The sequence below is a fragment of the Mangifera indica genome, chromosome 4, assembly GCF_011075055.1.
Source record: "Mangifera indica cultivar Alphonso chromosome 4, CATAS_Mindica_2.1, whole genome shotgun sequence".
NCBI lineage: Eukaryota > Viridiplantae > Streptophyta > Magnoliopsida > Sapindales > Anacardiaceae > Mangifera > Mangifera indica.
In genome coordinates this window covers 10,409,002-10,427,682 of record NC_058140.1, presented here as the reverse complement: position 1 = coordinate 10,427,682, position 18,681 = coordinate 10,409,002, and the positions used below count along the sequence as shown (strand labels likewise).

At 32.1% G+C, this 18,681-nt stretch overlaps 1 protein-coding gene and 1 pseudogene across 1 annotated transcript; both read left to right on the top strand.

Annotated features, from left to right (window-relative positions):
* Positions 1-3,220: 3,220 nt before the first annotated feature.
* LOC123213164 (L-type lectin-domain containing receptor kinase IX.1-like) lies at positions 3,221-5,305 on the top strand. Its single transcript, XM_044632542.1, has one exon. The coding sequence runs from the start codon at positions 3,267-3,269 to the stop codon at positions 5,247-5,249; it is 1,983 nt and encodes a 660-aa protein (XP_044488477.1). The 5' UTR covers positions 3,221-3,266; the 3' UTR covers positions 5,250-5,305.
* Positions 5,306-16,563: 11,258 nt separating this feature from the next.
* Positions 16,564-18,314, top strand: LOC123214268 (annotated as a pseudogene).
* The last annotated feature ends 367 nt before the right edge of the window (positions 18,315-18,681 follow it).

Here is an 18,681-nt window from a genome sequence, read left to right as displayed (position 1 = left end):
AGCCAAATTTGACCACATTCTTACCCTTTTTAAGTTGTCACAATGAAACCTGAAGAATAATGCTAGCGGATTTTGTTTGCTGTATTTCATTTTTCATTTAAAACAACAATAAGGCTAAACTCGTTTAAAATCTGAATATTTCTAAATGAATTGTATTATCATTAATATTTTGCCTTTTTATAGCCTACTCTTTTTTTTTTTCTGGTAATTATTTTTTTATAGTCTACTTATGAATAAGAGTGACTGTTGACTATTCTTTAATATAGGGAGATAGGAAGAGTCTAATATCCAAATGTGAAAACATCACACGAGGAAGCAGAAATCTATGGGCTAAATATTTAATAAAATAAAAGCTGTTTTGGTCATTAATTTGTTTAGTTTAGCTTTTGAAATGTCCAATGAAAGCAGCGTGAAAACCTTGACCCAATATATATTTAAACGACCATAGAATTAAAGTCACGAATGGTCGCACGAAAACTGGAGATAACTTTATGATAAGATTGAATCTATTTAGTGTAACACCTTACTCACAAAGTCCTGCCGCGTGGAGTGAAATGTCGCTTTATTTAACTCTTAATCATGCATTATGGTCATAAAACATATAACGCCGCAAAAATTACTTAAATATATCAATAGTTTAATCACGGAAATATCCATAAGAAACATCATAAAGCGTTTGTATAAGTCAAAAATCAAAAGAAATAATAAGTTTAACAAACCCAAAACAAAACATTAAATCAAACTACGAATCCGAAAGAATCCACCCCTGTAATCAGTTACTGTCACTAATCAGTCACTTTATCATTATCATATCATCTCTCACCTGTAAAACCAAAGAGAAATGAGTGAAAGAGAAAAAGGAACGAATTATAAAATACTTAATAATGATGAGTATCTATCCTATAATATTCAAATCACATTATTACTCTTCTTATATTCTTATTTGACATTTCATAATTAATCTCTCTTGCTATCTAGGGTTCGTCTCTACCTTAATTTAAATGACCTAGAAGACTAACATACACACATTTTATACCACACCTAGGGTGAAAGTGGACTCATCTATTATTTTTTTCTATCATCATCTCATGACAATTGAAGTATGGTGAGACATTTAGCAGCCTGCCATATGACTCATTTTTATGGTATCTACATCCTAGTCGTCCTACTATGGGTGACAATCGATAGACTCCCGGTCCTAATGTATCATACCACATACATCAATTGAAAGACTTTCTCATCTTTTTCTTTTTATTGACATTGAATAAACTATACAAATATGCTTTTATTCAACAAGAATAGGCATATAGCATTTGCAGCCTTTGATTTAAAACAGAAAATACAAATTCACCTTTAGATCTTGCCAGTTGAGCAACTTGTGGAGAATCGATCTCATTAGATATGGAGAAAAGAAAAGCGTGGGTTTGATGAAGATATTTTTCAAGACAGCAAATGGATATGGTTCTTTCAAATATTTTGCTCTTCCGATAAGCAAAACTGTGCCGTTTCACCCCTTTGAAGAACAACTCTAAGAACTGATAGTTCGTTTAAGATCTTCTTAATCAAGATCAAAACAGAGTATTACTAAATACTTAACAAATTTAATAATATAATAAACTACATATGTTTATACATGTATGTCTTATATAAAATTTTAACCTTATAAATAAATATAAGTTAAACTTTGTTCCAAGCTTTTATATATCTGTAATTTGATTGTTGCTTCATTTTTTTAATTATATTTTCATGGGATAGTTTAAAAAAAGGGCAATAACTGGACGGAATTTCTCAAAAAATTAACGCAACTATATTTTTTCGTTAATTAACTATATTTTTATTGAAGTCAATAATGCTACAGAATCAATTTTTAGATCTATAAATAGATAGAAACATAACTGATTAATAGTAGTAAAAATATGGTGTTAACTAGTGATTATTTACTCTACGCAATTAATCTAATAATCAATCAAGAAAAATAATAAATGTACAAATAAATTATATAAATTTATTTATACAACTAATATTTTACATCTATAATCCAATATCTATAACCAGTGTTTTTAAAACTAGATAGACTAGACCGGTTGGCTCGATCAGTTTGGTTTGTATATAAATATCGATTTATTTAAAATTCAGTTAAACTCAATAAACTCTTTGAACTGAAAAAATTATTTAAAATCGACAATTTATAATTGATTTTTTTAATCTATGTGATAGAGTGTCAATTATTTAATTAACATATTTAAAATTATATTTTATATGTTTAATACATTTTATGTTTAAAAAATATGGTGAATGTTTAATACTATTTAAGAAATACATGATAATTTAACAATAAATTAAATCAATTGGTTGTCTGATTGAACAAGTCGAATCATGAATTAATGAGATAACCGACTCAATTACTGATCCAATTTTAAAAATAATGATACTAACTAGTGACAGTCATCATTTACAAATAAGAGGGAGAGAAGACGAACAAAAGTTTTCCTACCCTCTAAGAATAAGAATTGATGTTTCGATGTAAGGTGTTGAATTAATTAACTTCAGCCCTCTAAACGCTGAATGCCAACACAACCAATACATGGTTGGTGCATTTAGGTTTCTTCCTTCTATTTTTCATTCCTGTTAACTAATTAATGACTCATTCAATATTATAATTTAGCTAGTTATGCTGCTGCCATTGATTACTAGCCCTATTATAGTTCACAGGAATGTCCAGCTCATGTTTGAGCTCAGAAAATAATAAGAATAATTACGAATTAATCAAACCCACATGTCAAACTTCAATCAATTACACTCAAATCCTACTTTCATATTTAAGACCATGCCTACTTGCCTTGCACATCTCAAACACACATGACCTCTTTTTCCTTATTGCAGTTGCACAATTGCACTGTAATTGTTTCTTTATTGCGATACTTCTCTGTTGAGGATTAGGATAATTGACTCCTTAAATTTTATTAATAATCTTAAAATGTTATATAATATAAAACAAGTTGTCTTAGCATCCCTAACTTTTTCGACATTTCTTACTCTTATCCATGAATGTAGTTATTTTATAACATTCCCTTTTATGATAACTGACTGCGTTAAACAAAGGAGGCCAACTTGTTAGTACACCTTTTCCTACTTGCAAATTTAAAAGTAATCCCTCCGACTCTAGTCTGCGCTGGGTGTGGTTTAAGCACGTGAAGACTCGTACCTTCTAAATATGTAGATTTGGGAGATAAATTTCAGAGCCATCTTATTCCTACCTCCCGAAAATGGCAATCCCCAGCGCGAAGAGGTCTTTTCTATTTCATTTCTTCGCGATCATCATCTTATTATTCGTAAAAATTAGAGTGTTGAGTGCTTTATCTTTCAACTTCTCCAGTTTCAGTTCTAATCGGGAAAACATGACATACGAGAGAGCTTACCCACAAAACCAAGCAATTCTGCTTGCCTCAGGAACTGGCATGTTTGGTCGGGCCACGTATTATAAACCTCTGCACCTTTGGGACAATTCCACTGGAAATCTCACAGACTTTACCACTCGTTTCACTTTTGTCATCGATTCTCAAAATAGGAGTTCTTATGGAGATGGGTTGGCCTTCTTTTTGGCGCCTCAGGGTTCAGTGATTCCTGTGAACGCAACGAGAGGTGGATCTTTTGGTCTTGCAAATGATGATGAGCGATTAAATTCAACATCCAATCCGTTTGTTGCAGTTGAGTTTGATATTTATGAAAATCACTATGATCCGCCCGGCGTCCCTGAACATGTAGGTATCGACATCGACTCTTTGCAATCTTTGAAAACTGTGGCATGGTGGACTGATGTCAAGGGTGGAAGAAGGAACGAGGCATGGATCAATTATAATTCTAGCACAAAGAATTTGACAGTTGAATTCACTGGTTTTAGAAATGGTACCATTGTGAAGCAGTACCTCGATTATAAAGTCGATTTGAGGCTTTATTTACCTGAGTTTGTAACTTTCGGTTTCTCAGGAGCAACTGGAAATGCAACTGCAACTCATACAATTAACTCGTGGGAGTTCAGATCAAGCTTAGAAGACCGTGATTCAACTAATACAGGAATAGCAGTAAACCCAAATCTTTCTGCCGGTAGGAAGAGAAGCAAAACAGGACTGGCAGTGGGATTGGGTATTGGTGGCGGTGTGTTAATTGCTGGGTTGATTTTGGTTGGGCTGGCTTGCTTTGGTAGGAACAAAGATGGGAAAGATGAAGAAGAAAATATGGATGATGAATTTCAGAGAGGAACTGGACCTAAGAAGTTTTCGTATAAGCAATTAGCAAGCGCTACAGATGATTTCAATGATGAAAACAAGTTAGGACAGGGAGGTTTCGGCGGGGTTTATAGAGGATTTATAGGGGACACAAACTCTTATATTGCAGTTAAGAAGGTTTCTAAAGAGTCTAAACAAGGGATAAGGGAGTATGCATCAGAAGTGAAAATCATTAGTAGATTGAGGCATAGAAATCTGGTGCAACTTCTGGGTTGGTGCCATGAGAAAAAGAATCTTCTTCTTGTTTATGAATTTATGCCTAATGGCAGCTTGGATTTCCTTCTTTTCAAAGGAGAATGCTTATTGCCATGGGAGCTGAGGTACAAAATTGTTGAAGATTTAGCTTCAGGATTACTGTATTTGCACGAAGAATGGGAACAATGTGTACTGCATAGGGATATCAAATCGAGCAACATTATGTTAGATTCAAATTTCAATGCTAAGCTTGGGGATTTCGGGTTAGCTACATTTATTGACCATGAAAAAGGGTCACATGCTACCGGTTTAGCTGGAACTCAGGGCTACATGGCTCCTGAATGCCTCAAAACAAGAAAGACCAGCAAGGAATCAGATGTTTTCAGTTTCGGTGTAGTTGCACTGGAAATTGCATGCGGAAGAAAATCAATAGAGCACCAGTATGAGGAGGATCAAGTTTCATTGGTACCTTGGGTTTGGGAGTCATATAGAACTAAAAGACTTCTGGATACAGCTGACAAGAAATTATGTATGAATTTTGACAAGAAACAGATGGAGTGTCTGATCCTTGTGGGGCTGTTGTGTGCTCACCCAGACCGTAATCAGAGACCATCCATAAGGCAAGTTATTAAATTTCTTAATTTTGAGTTAGCATTGCCGGATCTTCAACCAAATATGCCTGCTTCCACTTATGTTCATACTCTATATACGGCTGCTCTAGTCGATTCAAGCCATGCGCCTTCTCAGTCTTTGACTATTCTACGTTAATCCAATTGTACATTTTATTAGTAAGATTAATGGCATATTCTGATGATTTTACTATATGATTCTTTTTTCTACTATAATAGTTGTTTCTATTTAGTTCCGTCGGAGGATTTCTTCCTGTCTTTGGATTGACTATATCCAAGTAATTTTGTCTACTTAATATAATGTGATGCTGATTTGTATTAAAAAAGAGGTGAAAACCATATAGTAATTCCTGTCTATAATAATTAGTAATGTTATTCATGCATACTTTTAATATATAGATGATATATCATCATGTGATTGAATAAAACTTTATTTTTAATTTAAAATTATTTAATATAAACTTAAATTATATATAAAAAAACATATGCTTATAGTTTTATTGTTAGTAAAAATCACTTTTTGTTATTGTGATAATTGATAAAAGATAGTACATAATTATTGTAATTATTTTATTAGACTATCTCGCCATTTTAGTAAAATAAATTGTTGAGTCTATTTATGGTAAATTTTTCCATATTAGAATGTTTCGTAATTATATGAAGTCAGCACTAATGTTTAGCATGTGTGGCTTACTTGTCAACAATATTAGTTTTAAGTATTACTTTATTTATGTTAAGCCACCATGTATAAGCTAAGCTAGGAAGCTTAGCTTATTGTTATTGAAGAATAATAAAAAATATAATTTTAAGCAAACTTTTGATTTCTTTTACGGTATTAGACCTGAAATTCTAACAACCAGGCACTTTCTTTTCAATAAAAGATTTATCTAGTCTTATTAAGATTCAAGATGATAATCAAACCCGTACAAAATATTTATACATATTGGAGGTCACTGATGCTATGGACGAATTTTCTCGTTTGAGGCATTTTGAAAAAAATGGGGTTCATTGTGGATTTAAGATGTGCATAAATATCTCCAGTACATAAGCAAAGCTAAGAAACACAATTTATTGTTACTAAAGAATAACCACGATGGAAAATTTCTGGAAACTTTCTGTTTCCTCACGGGGGCAATTATATATTTCATTGTGTCAACATTAAAGAAAACAGAAATTACTCTCACGAGAAACAATTTACCTTGCATAGACGGCTAGCTGACGTGTTGAAATCAATATAAAAATTGCAACTTGCATTAGTGGGCAGGCCCCCATGCTGCTTGCACATGACAACAATAATTTAATAATTCATCCTTTTCGGTGTTTCCTTTTAAATTCCTTTCTTTTGACTTTTACTAACTCACGGACTCTATTTTATATAAGAGAAGAGAGCTGCCACTAAAATTGGTATGATGCCTTCATGGCCTATAAATGCTATATAATGGACTTTAGTCAAGAAAGGCTGCTGCGCCATTTGAAAATATACTTCAAGCGTTCGAAACTCAATGGAAGCCCGAACGAAAGTTTTGAAGAAGACCAACCTTATACCCAAAATGTCAATCTACAACAACAACATGGCTGGTTATAATTTTTTTGTGATAATAATTTTTTCGTCTTAAAAATACCCATTGCCAATTGGTATATCCTTTTACATTTCCAGTTTTAGTTTTTTGACAGTAACTTAAAATAAGAGACAGGTTTTCCTCGATATAAAGTTATCTAAATATCCTAGAAACTGTTAAGTCAAGTCAAGCCACATATCTATTCTAAACCGCTACACCTTTAGGATGAAGCTTTAAGAGATCTCACAAATTTTACAACTTATTTCTCTTTTGTGATAAATTCTCAAAACATAAGTCAATATGGAGATGGGTTGGCCTTCTTCCTCATACCTCAAGGTTCAAGGATTCTTTTGATCAGCACTTAATTTCTCAACATCATGACAAGACTACTTCTATGTGCCTCAAATCCTAAAATGTGACTCAATTCTCCATGATTTTTCAATGTAGATGTCATATTTAATGTAGAAGCAAGATCTTGAATGAAAGAAGAATTTGCACTTGTCAATAGTATATCATCTACATAGAATAAATCCTTTTCAAACTTGAGAAAGAATAGACTGGAGTCATCCATAAAATTTAAGAAACCTTTGGCTATAAGGGCATCTCTAAGTTTTTTATATCAAATCCTAGGTGCCTATTTAAAGACATAAAGAGCCTTTTTTAGTTCATACACATAATCAAGTTTTGAAGAATCAATAAAACCTTGTGGTTAAGACATAAAAGGCAATAATGGGTTTTAAGAGCAAATAATTGTGTTGCCTGCGAACACATGTTGATATGTTTAAGGAATAACCGTCTAAAGTTTTCACTTTCTCTAAAACTTCAGAAAGAATTTCTCATTTAGAGCTATAGTATAACATGTGGGAGGCAAATATGTTCTTCCAAAATCTTCTTGTTATGGCCATAACTCTTTTCTTATATTAATGTTTTCCAAGTCATGACGAGCATTTATGTTATCCTTTGACTTCTTCTCAATACTAAGTTTAGTATTCCTCACACTATAACAAACATTCTTCTCTATATGCATCACATCAATGTTAAATCATATTAAATTATACTTTCAGTAAGGTAATTTGAAAAAAAAAAAACTTTTTTTTCCTTTTGTTTGGTTTAACCCTTGTAACTTCCTTGTTCATCTTCCCACAGGTAAAGTTGATATCTTTTAATTAATCCAAAATTTTTAATTGAAAGGGTAGAACATAAGTATATTTCAATTCAGTAATCCCATCAAATGATCTTGCATCAAATAGAAATTTATGGCTCATATGCAAGAAACATTGATGACTACAAAGCAAAATTTTTTTACTACTTCTTAATTGCCTAGAACAAGTATCTATACTACAGGAAGCGTATGCAAAACAATTATAAATGTTTCAACCAATACGATTACCATAAGCTATAAAATCATTTATTATGCATACAATAAAACTATATGTATCTACTTTGAGTATACAAATAGATACACACTTGATATATATCATTATGTGATTGAATGATTTTGAATTAAAAATAAAGTAACATTCAATTATATAATGACACACATAAGTGTGTATAAATTCGTTTACTCAAAATAGGTACTCATAATATCTTTTATTGTCTATATAATAGCTGCATGCAACTGAAAACTTTCCTTGGATGATTGGAGCATTATAGGCATCCGCCCTTACCTCTCATAATTTATTCAACTCCTCCATAAGGGTTGCAAGTAAACATCAATATCATTTTTAGGACTAAATAGACTAAGATTTAACAATGAAAGCATAAAGAATTGTTTTATACACAATTATGGTGGTAAGTTACAAGGAATTAAGATAACCAGTCATGTGCTATATAAGTAGTTCGCATTATACAAAAAGATTGAATCCATCACCTGCTAAACACAATCTTACATTACGAAGGTCCCTAGCAAATTCAGGGCATCTAGAGTCATAACTTTTCTATGCTTTTGAGTTAGCTAGATGTCTCAAAATACCATCCTTAATGCGGTCTTTGTCATGCCATATCATCAAATTAGAAGTTTTTGAAGACATGACTAATGCTTGAAGTCTAGGATTTAAAAGAATATACCTTAACACCTTTGATGTAATTTTCTTTTTTGTCACAAAATTCAAATTTGATGCATTATTACAAGAATTATTCTCACTAATTTTCCAATTTGAAGGCCCACAAATTGAACACATATCATCAATAAACTTTTCTTTCCAAAATAAGCATACAATCATTAGGATAAACATCAATTTTATCATATTTAAGACTTAACACATCAATAATCTTGTTTGTTTCAAGGAAAGAATTTGGAAATGTCAAACTCTCAAGGAAAGCATATTCTATAAGCTTAATCAATGCATCAAGTGATTCTTTGGACTAACCAAAATGACAATTTAAATTATGGAGATTGTTCTATATTTTCTTGTGGTGGAATACAACATTAGGCTTCATCCCTTCTATCAATATCTATATCAACATTTTGTCCTAAAACCCCAAAAACATTATATAACATTCTTATCATGGTAGTATCTCTAGGTATTTCTTGTTTTACTTGGACATATTTATGAGAACACTACGCATGCATCGGTTCACCATGGCAAAACCAAGTATCATACCCTAGCATAATACCATGAACCATAAGATGATCATATATTTTTACCCGATCTCTATGGTGATAAAGTAAACATTTTTTTGCAAGGACACGAAACTTTTTCATTAATTGTTTTATTTCTAAATGTTGTATTTATAAAGCTATTCACTTTCTCAAGGTATTCGTTCGTTATTTAGTGCATCAAAATTCATCCATCTCTTATGCTTGCAATTATCCATTAAAGATCACTAATAAAATAAGTATTAATTTGAATTATGCATTTATCCCTATAATAAAGAAAGTAAAATAATCACATTTTCCTATATATAAAGTAACATGTATAACTATAATCAAGTGTCATAATTTTTTGTCTAGCGCTAAATGAAAACATCCTTACTAACAAATCATCAAACATGTTATTTACAATTATAACCATAACATAGTTCATACCGTCAAAATTAAAACTATAAAACACACCTAGATTGTAGGTTCAACATAAATATATATCAAAACAACCACTCTTTTTTCTTGTTTAACGAACCGTAAAACAAGATCCCACATATAACGATTAAATGAGTTTAAGGATAAGACATAAAAGTCAATACATATAAAAAAATATTAATTTTAACAATTAAAAATTATCTAATAATCAGACACATTAGTGTTTTAACTTGCAACCATATGTAATCACTAGTTTACAAAATAAAAGTATGGGATAAGCTAACAAGAAAACTCAAATATACACATGAATCATCACTTTTATGCCCACTGAGTTGAAATTTCTTAACTTTCATGTATTATTTTATTATCACATTTATCTTGTAGTCCCACTTATTAAAATAATCAAACATCGTAATGATCATACATTGTATTAAAACTTAAAGATCAACCACATCTTTAATTAAATATACAATACTTGATCCATCAAAAGTATCCAACTGAGATGAAATTACTATTGTAATCTTAAAAAAAGAGAGCCATTAAAAGCATGGAGCACAATATGCATGTTGAAGGATGAAACTGAGTGGCAACTAATTGAAATGGAAGTACAAAAATAGAGATAATGGTTGTCAAAAAGGATTGAAATAAAATAATTAAAATTAATATGAATTTTATATATAATGTACAACAATGCTTTCAAGTGTAGATATTGTGGTCTAATGCATGTGTTGCAAAGAAGAAATTTGAAATACATGAAGCAATAAATTTATAGTTTGTTGGAGTGAGTTGTATTGTAATATGACCATAGATCAAGCCAAAAATCTTTCTTGTCAAGGAGATGAAAATCAACACATCAATCATGAGATTAATTACTCATGGCATCGGTTTATCATTTTAAGACATATATATATCTACTTGAGTGTGCAAGCTTTATATAAAAGGAAGATACAAGGTACTTTAGAAAGAAAACAAAACATATGTCATGACGAGAGCAAATCACTGAAGGTGTTTTTAAGAGAAAACGAAAGTGGTTTTGAAAGAGAAATTATATAATCAAGAATTATATCAAAAGTTGTTGATTCATTCACATGCGGAAACAAACATTGATATTATAAAAAAATCAAAATCTAATTAACTACATAAATAATTGTAAATAAGAAAACTTTATGAAATTAAGTATGTCCATTTTTTTTAATCAAAATCACCTACAATTGTTCATTACCAGTTTCCTAACACAATGCATACCAAACAAAGAATGAAAAATATAGTATAAAAGGAAGGATGATATGCACTTGAGAGAATAAAAGGAAAAAACCTTGAAAGATGAGTGAAAATTATTGAGTCCTTGATGAGTCATGAGTGTGGCAAAGGAAAACTAAAAGGGAGTTTAAAAATATTGGATAAATATAAATTGATGGTTGTATTTTTTATTAGAAAATAGAATGAATGGATGTTTACTTTTGACTGGTAATAACTATGTTGGAAAATACAACCACAGTTCATTCTAGTTGACACACAAATATTTCCTTTAACTTGTATCCACAAAAGTGATGTTTACTTTGGTTGTATCTTTCGATTGGAAAATATATCAAATCAATGATAATGTTGCCTTCTTGAATGGTAAGTTACAAGAAGTGTATATAATAAAGTCACAAGGTTTTGTTGATAATGAAAAGCCATAGTATGTTTGCAAGCTAACTAAGGCATTATATGGCTTAAAATAGGCTTTAAAGCTTGGTATGACAAGCTTTTAAAAATTAGAGGTGAAAATGATGATGGAAATGGACGTGCATGCTTGGTGAAAGCAAGAATCAATAGCATTCAAAAGATACAAGAGAAAGGTTAGAGTTTTACCTTCTTCAAGCTAATTCTTTTGGTGGGGATGATGGAGTGGAACACCTCACTTGTGATAACTCTAAAATTTACACCAAACCCAGCTCAAAATGCTCTTGGCCAAAACTTAGAGAGAGAAATTAGTGACATAATGTGTTTTATGCAAAATGAGTTCATGTATTTAAAATTAACAAATTATTCACTTTTATAATGGCAGGCTTAATTAGCAAATCCTTAATTCTTGCATGATAGCTTGCAAAGTTCTCAATTTACATAATAGATATACATTACCCACCTTAATTTTATCTCATGAACATCTTAATTCTTAAAAATGTTATTTCACACCCATACAACACTTTATATGATATTACGTTTATTACCCTTGGTAGGTGTTAGCCATCCTCAGATAATCAATTCTCTATCTCTCTGAAAACTTAGTTTATTGATGTGACTATTTAGGTTTACTGTAACATAACTATGAATCCTTTTTAGATGATCTAAAAAATATATTCGAATACTTAACAACTATGGTAAATATCTAACAATGTGTCATAATCTCTAAACCATGATGAAGACACATTCCATTAAACCTATTTTCTGATTATACATTTCGTATAGATAAGATCCTTCTGTTATCAAATTCTAATTGAGTACTAGTTCATGGTTTATTAAAACTCTAATCTTGATATTCTATTGAATCATTGATTGATACATTTGAAATGTGTCATCGCTAATGTCCTTCGTATGACTTACATTATATTTTGGTCAGAGATTTTGTTTCCAATATTTATCGACATTCGTATAAAAACTCATAACCAAATAATTACTGAGTTAGCAAATACTCTGGATCCTATAACTCCGAGTTAACTAATCCCTTTCCAATCATCATTTATCTTTGTATATGAACAAAACATGACCAAAATGGTTTATCTTACAAGACGTGACTAGCTCTGTATTTATGTACCATATGAATCATACGTATTCATATCAGATTTGATCATGATATTTTGGGTTAAAGGATTACTTTGTACACTAGTATAATCATACAATAAGTTATTGCTCACATTGCAATGTCCATATGATTTATTGGTAATTAGTCACATTCAAAAAAAAGTTCATTAACTGTTAATCCATATTATTACCATAGTAATATGACCATCATTATTATTCGTACTAATATCAACTCATAATATTCAACATAAGTATTAAATATGCCTACTGTATGATAGTATTGTCTAATCAATATCACGTCTGTAGGGAACAATTTGATAATCCTATTTTACTGATTAAATGAATTATCTAGACAGTTTATATACATACTTTATATTTAAAACTAATAAAGAAAGCAGTTTATGTATATGAACAAAATAACATATTCTTTTTTTAATAAATCATAATTACATATATACAAGATGAAATGCCTTGAAACCAACACCATAAATGGTTCTTAGGGCATACACTAACAACTTAAAAAAGCCTTGATCAATAAGGGTTTTATTAATTCAGTTGTAGACTCAAGTCTCTTCATTCTTAAAGCAAAAAAGGGTTCAAATTTTGTACTCATTTATGTGAATGATATACTACTTACTAGTCTTGATTTAATGTATATAAAAGCAATAGTTTCATATTTAAATAATCAATTTGCTCTGAAGAACTTGGGTGAATTAAGTTATTCTTTTGGCTTGGAAACCCATAGAACATTAGAAGAAATTTATGTATGCTAGCCAAAATAGTTGATTAAGACTCACATGCAAGATTCAAACCCATGTGCTATAATGTTTTTTTCGTGACAATGATTAGTATAACAATTCAACCCAATATAGGAGCATAATAGAGGCACTGCAATATTTAACACTAACTAGACTTGATATTTCTTTTGTTGTAAATAAACTGAGTCAAGTTCTTAAGGATCCTTATCAATTACAAGGGCAAGCTATGAAGAGAGCCGTGTGATATGTCGAGGGAACATTACAACATGGCATTCTATTTAAACCAACTTCTTTAGTAACTTTAGAAGCCTATTATGCAAATTAGGTTGGGAGTCTATGAGATAGAAAGTCCACTAGTGAATACTATGTTTATTTGAAATATAATTTGATCCTATGGAGTTCTAAAAGACAAAAGGTAATGATAGTCATTTTTATTAAACCAGAATATAGGACACTTAGTTAGATATCCATAAAAATTGCTTTGCTGAGAAGTTGTTTTAAAGAGATAAATGTCCTAGTATCTGATACTATTGTTATTTGGTGTTACAATATGAGTGTTGTTTTTCAACATAATATATTCATACTTAATGTGATAAGGCCAAAGGACTATTTCCCACTCAAACTATGTTAAATTCTCAAAGTTCCTCTCATTAACTATAAAAATACTATTTACCCACCCATGATCAGTTTAATTTAACAGAACCCTAACCCCTGAAAATTTAATCTCGTTTTTCCCCTTAAAAGTTTAAAAACTAACATCTTTTCCCTAAGCCAAGTTTGAAAAGATCGTATTTCCCCCCCTAGGGTTTAGTTTCAAAACCCATTCACTTTCTCCAACCCCATCGCCTGCCGTCTCTCCCTCTCGACGGTTTCTTTTCCACTGACGGTCTATCTCAACTCTACCCCAACCCATTCGACCCTAAGAGACGTCGTCTGAGAAGAGAAATCGTCTTCCCAAATGATAAAGATGAGATCGATCGATCTTGTCTTTATTGTCTGGGAAAACAATCATCTTCCCAGATGAAGATGACTCATCTTCCTAGAGGATGACGAGTCATCTTGTCTTCGTCTGAGAAGACGATTGTCTTCCCAGACGACAAAGACGAGATCAATCGATCTCATCTTCATCATCTAGGAAGATGATTTTCCTTCTTAAACGACATCTCTCGGTGTTAAATGGGTTGGGGTGGAGTTAAAGTGGGCCATCAGTGGAAGAGAAACCGTTAGGAGGGAGAGACGGTTAGCGATAGCACCGGAGAAAGTGAAAGGGTTTGGAAACTAAACCCTAGGGGGGGAAATGTGATCTTTTCAAACTTGGCTTAGAGGAGAAAAGTTAGTTTTTTAAATTTGGGGGGAAATGAAATCATATTTAAGTTTATTTTTAATATTAAATATAAAATGATGATTTTACCCTTATTACTGTTAATTTTAACCGTTCATGGGTGAATAAATGATATTTCCATAGTTAACAGGAGGAACTTTGAGAATTCAGCATAGTTTGGATGGGAAATAGTCCTTTAGCCTTGTACTAATAAGGAAAAGTATAACCTAATTTTAGGTTGTTAGATCCACCTTATATGGATTTGTATACATTGAATAGATTGAAAATTCTATTCATTTAAAAACTCTTGATGTAGAGTTTGTTTGCAAAAGCATAATCAATGTTTATCCAAATTTGACCTCTTGATAACATAGAAGTTTTCTGGACTAAATCGGCAAATGGAAGCCTAATGTTGAATCAATTTAAAGTTAATGTAGATTTTATCTGAAGTATCTTAGTAGAAATGTGAGTTCTTTACACATAAATTCTCCAATTATAGTATTTTAACACATGCATTATCTTGAGTATTACTAATGCAACGCGATAGAAGTCTTTTATCCTTTTTATCAAACTTTGTGTCACTTTCATATGATATTTGTAATGACAATAGAAGTCTTTATTGCTTGTGAATGATCAACTCTTTAGTGCCTAATTTAGGCAAAAATAAGAATGCATTTGTAAAATAGATTTGTGAATTTGAACCTTACAATATTTGTAGATTGTAGACCATTTATTGGTCATATCTAATGATGTACCCCGTTAGTCAAGATGATGAGGCATCAATAGACAACTATGATATTGTTATATGAGAAGCTAAAATGCCCTCCAAAATTAACTTTAGCCGCCTAGACGTTGAATGCCAACACCACCAATACTTAGCAGCTGCTTTTAGGGTTCTTCCTTCTATTTTTCATTCCTTTTGACTCATTCATTCTTACAAGGCCAAAGGACTTATTCCTATCCAAGGTTTGGTGTATTTCCACATTCCTACCCACAAGATATCAAAAACTCAAATACTCACTTTTCTATTAAAATTTTTCATTAAAGTTAAAGGTAAAACCATTATTTAAATAAAAATATTTTAAAAACTAAAATTTTATCTCATTTTTTCAATTTAAAAAACTAACAATTTTTCCCCATTCAAAGTTTAAAGAGTTGCATTTTCTCCCTAGGGTTTAATTTTTGCTAGTCACCACTTTCTGACGACCACTCCATTTTGATCGTTGATTCGTTTTCTCACCATCTTTGTCCCTAGTGCTTTCCTGGCGTGGAAACCACCCAAAATTCAGTTGAAATAGTAGGACAATATCGCATAAATTTGTGTAACGTTGCACAGAGTTGTGTATCGTCTAGCCATCTGTGCGTCAATAGGATGATGCACAAACAACGATGTATGTGTTTGTATGTCGTTTGGTCGATGTATAGATTACGTGATATCACACAAATCTATGCAACATTGTCCGACTATTTCGGTCAGATTTTGAGTGGTTTGCATGTTAGGAAACCACGAGGGAGACAGATGGTAAGAAGGCTAGCCGATGATCGAAATGAAGTGATTGTCTAAAAGTGGTGACTAGAAAAAATAAACCATGGGGGAAAATGTAACTTTTTAAAATTTGGTGAGAGAAATTGTTAATTTTTTAAATTAAGAGGAAAATGAAATAAAAATTTTAGTTTTTTTAAATTTTTTATTAAATAACGATTTTATGCTTGTGGGTGGGTATTTGATGTTAAATAATGATTTTAGAATTTTAACAAAAAAATGAGTATTTAGGTTTTTGATACTTTGCGGGTGGTAGTTTCGGAGTACACCAAACCTTGGGTGGGATTAAGTCTTTTGGCCGTTTTATAATTAGCTAGGTATGCTGCCGCCACCGGTTATTAGCCCTAATTATAGTTTAATAAATTGTCCAGCTCTTGTCTTAGCTTTGAAAATGATAAGAATATATTTTAATTAATGAATCCCACAAACATGAAAAAACCTAGTAATTCTACTTGCCTCAGGAACTGGCATGTTTGGTCGGGCCACGTATTATAAACCTCTGCACCTTTGGGACAATGACACCGTAAATCTCACAGACGTTACCACTCATTTCTCATTTGTCATCTATTCTCAAAATAGAAGTTCTTATGGAGATGGGTTGGCCTTTTTTTTGGCTCCTCAGGGTTCAGTAATTCTGGTGAACGCAACGAGAGGAGGATCTTTTGGTCTTGCAAATGGTGACGAGCCATTAAATTCAACATCCGATCCGTTTGTTGCAGTTGAGTTTGATATTTATGAAAATCACTGTGATCCGCCCGGCGTCCCTGAACATGTAGGTATTGACATCAACTCTTTGGAATCCGTAGAACAGTGATATGGTGGAGTGATGTCAAGGGTGGAAGAAGGAACGAGGCATGGATCAGTTATAACTCTAGTACAAAGAATTTGACAGTTGAATTTACTGGTTTTATAAAGTCGATTTGAGGCTTTATTTACCTGAGTTTGTAACTTTTGGTTTCTCTGGGGCAACTGGAAATGCAACTGCAACTCATACAATTAACTCGTGGGAGTTCAGTTCAAGCTGAGAAGACCGTGATTCAACTAACATAGGAATACCAGTGAGCCTAAATCTTTCTGCCGTCAGGAGGAGCAGCAAAACGAGACGGGCAGTGGGATTGGGTATTGGTGGCGGTTTGTTAATTGCTGGGTTTATTTTGGTTCAGATGTCTTGCATTGGTAGGAAGAGAGATGGGAATGACGAAGCAAATATGGATGATGAATTTCAAAGAGGAACTGGACCTAAGAAGTTTTCTTCTGAACAATTAGCAAGCGCTACAGATAATTTCAATGATGAAAACAAGTTAGGGCAGGGAGGTTTTAGCGGGGTTTATAGAGGATTTATGAGGGACACAAACTCTTATATTGCAGTTAAGAAGGTTTCCAAAGAGTCTAAACGAGGGATGAGGGAGTATGCAGCAGAGGTGAAAATCATTAGTAGACTGAGGCATAGAAATCTGGTGCAACTTCTGGGTTGGCGCCTTGAGAAAAGGAATATTCTTCTTGTTTATGAATTTATGCCTAACGGCAGCTTGGATTTCCTTCTTTTCAAAGGAGAAAGCTTATTGCCATGGGAGCTGAGGTACAAAATAGTTCAAGATTTAACTTCCGGATTACTGAATTTGCACGAAGAATGGGAAAAATGTGTATTGCATAGGGATATCAAATCGCAGCATTATGTTATATTCAAATTTCAATGCTAAGCTTGGAGATTTCGGGTTAGCTACATTTATTGACCATGAAAAAGGGTCAGATGCTACCGGTTTAGCTGGAACTAAGGATTATATGGCTCCTGAATGTCTTAAAAGAGAGAAGTATAGGAAGGAATCAGATGTTTTCAGCTTCGGTGTAGTTGCACTGGAAATTGCATGCGGAAGAAAATCAATAGAGAACCAGCATGAGGAGGATCAAGTTTCATTGGTGCATTGGATTTGGGAGTCATACAGAGATAAAAGACTTCTGGATACTGCTGATAAGAAATTATGTATGAATTTTGACAGTAAACAAATGGAGTGTTTGATTATTGTGGGGCTGTAGTGTGCTCATCCGGATCGTAATCAGAGGCCATCCATAAGACAAGTTATTAACTTTCTTAATTTTGTGTTAGCATTGCCAGATGTTCCACCAAATATCCCTGCTCCCACTTTTGTTTCTATGCTATATACGGGTGCAGGTTTAGGTTCAAGTCATGAGCCTTCTCAGTCTTTGACTATTCTACGTTAATCCATTTGTCATGATTTTACTAAATGTATCATTTTTTTTTTTACTATTCTAAGTTCCTACGGACGTTTTCATCCTTTCTTTGGATTGACTATACCCAGGTAATTTTGTCCACTTAATAAAATGTAATGCTGATTTAATATTCTTATTTGTATAGAAAAAAAAATAAAAGAGGTGAAAACCATATAATAATTTCTGTCTATAATAATTAGTAAAATTAATGCACAGTTATCACCATTATTTTATTAGACGGTCTCACCATTTCAGTAAAGTGAACTGGTGAGCCTGTTTAAAGTAAATGTTTCCATGATTTTAGATTGTTGCATAATTATGCTAAGTCAGCACTAATGTTTAGCAATGTGTGGCTTAC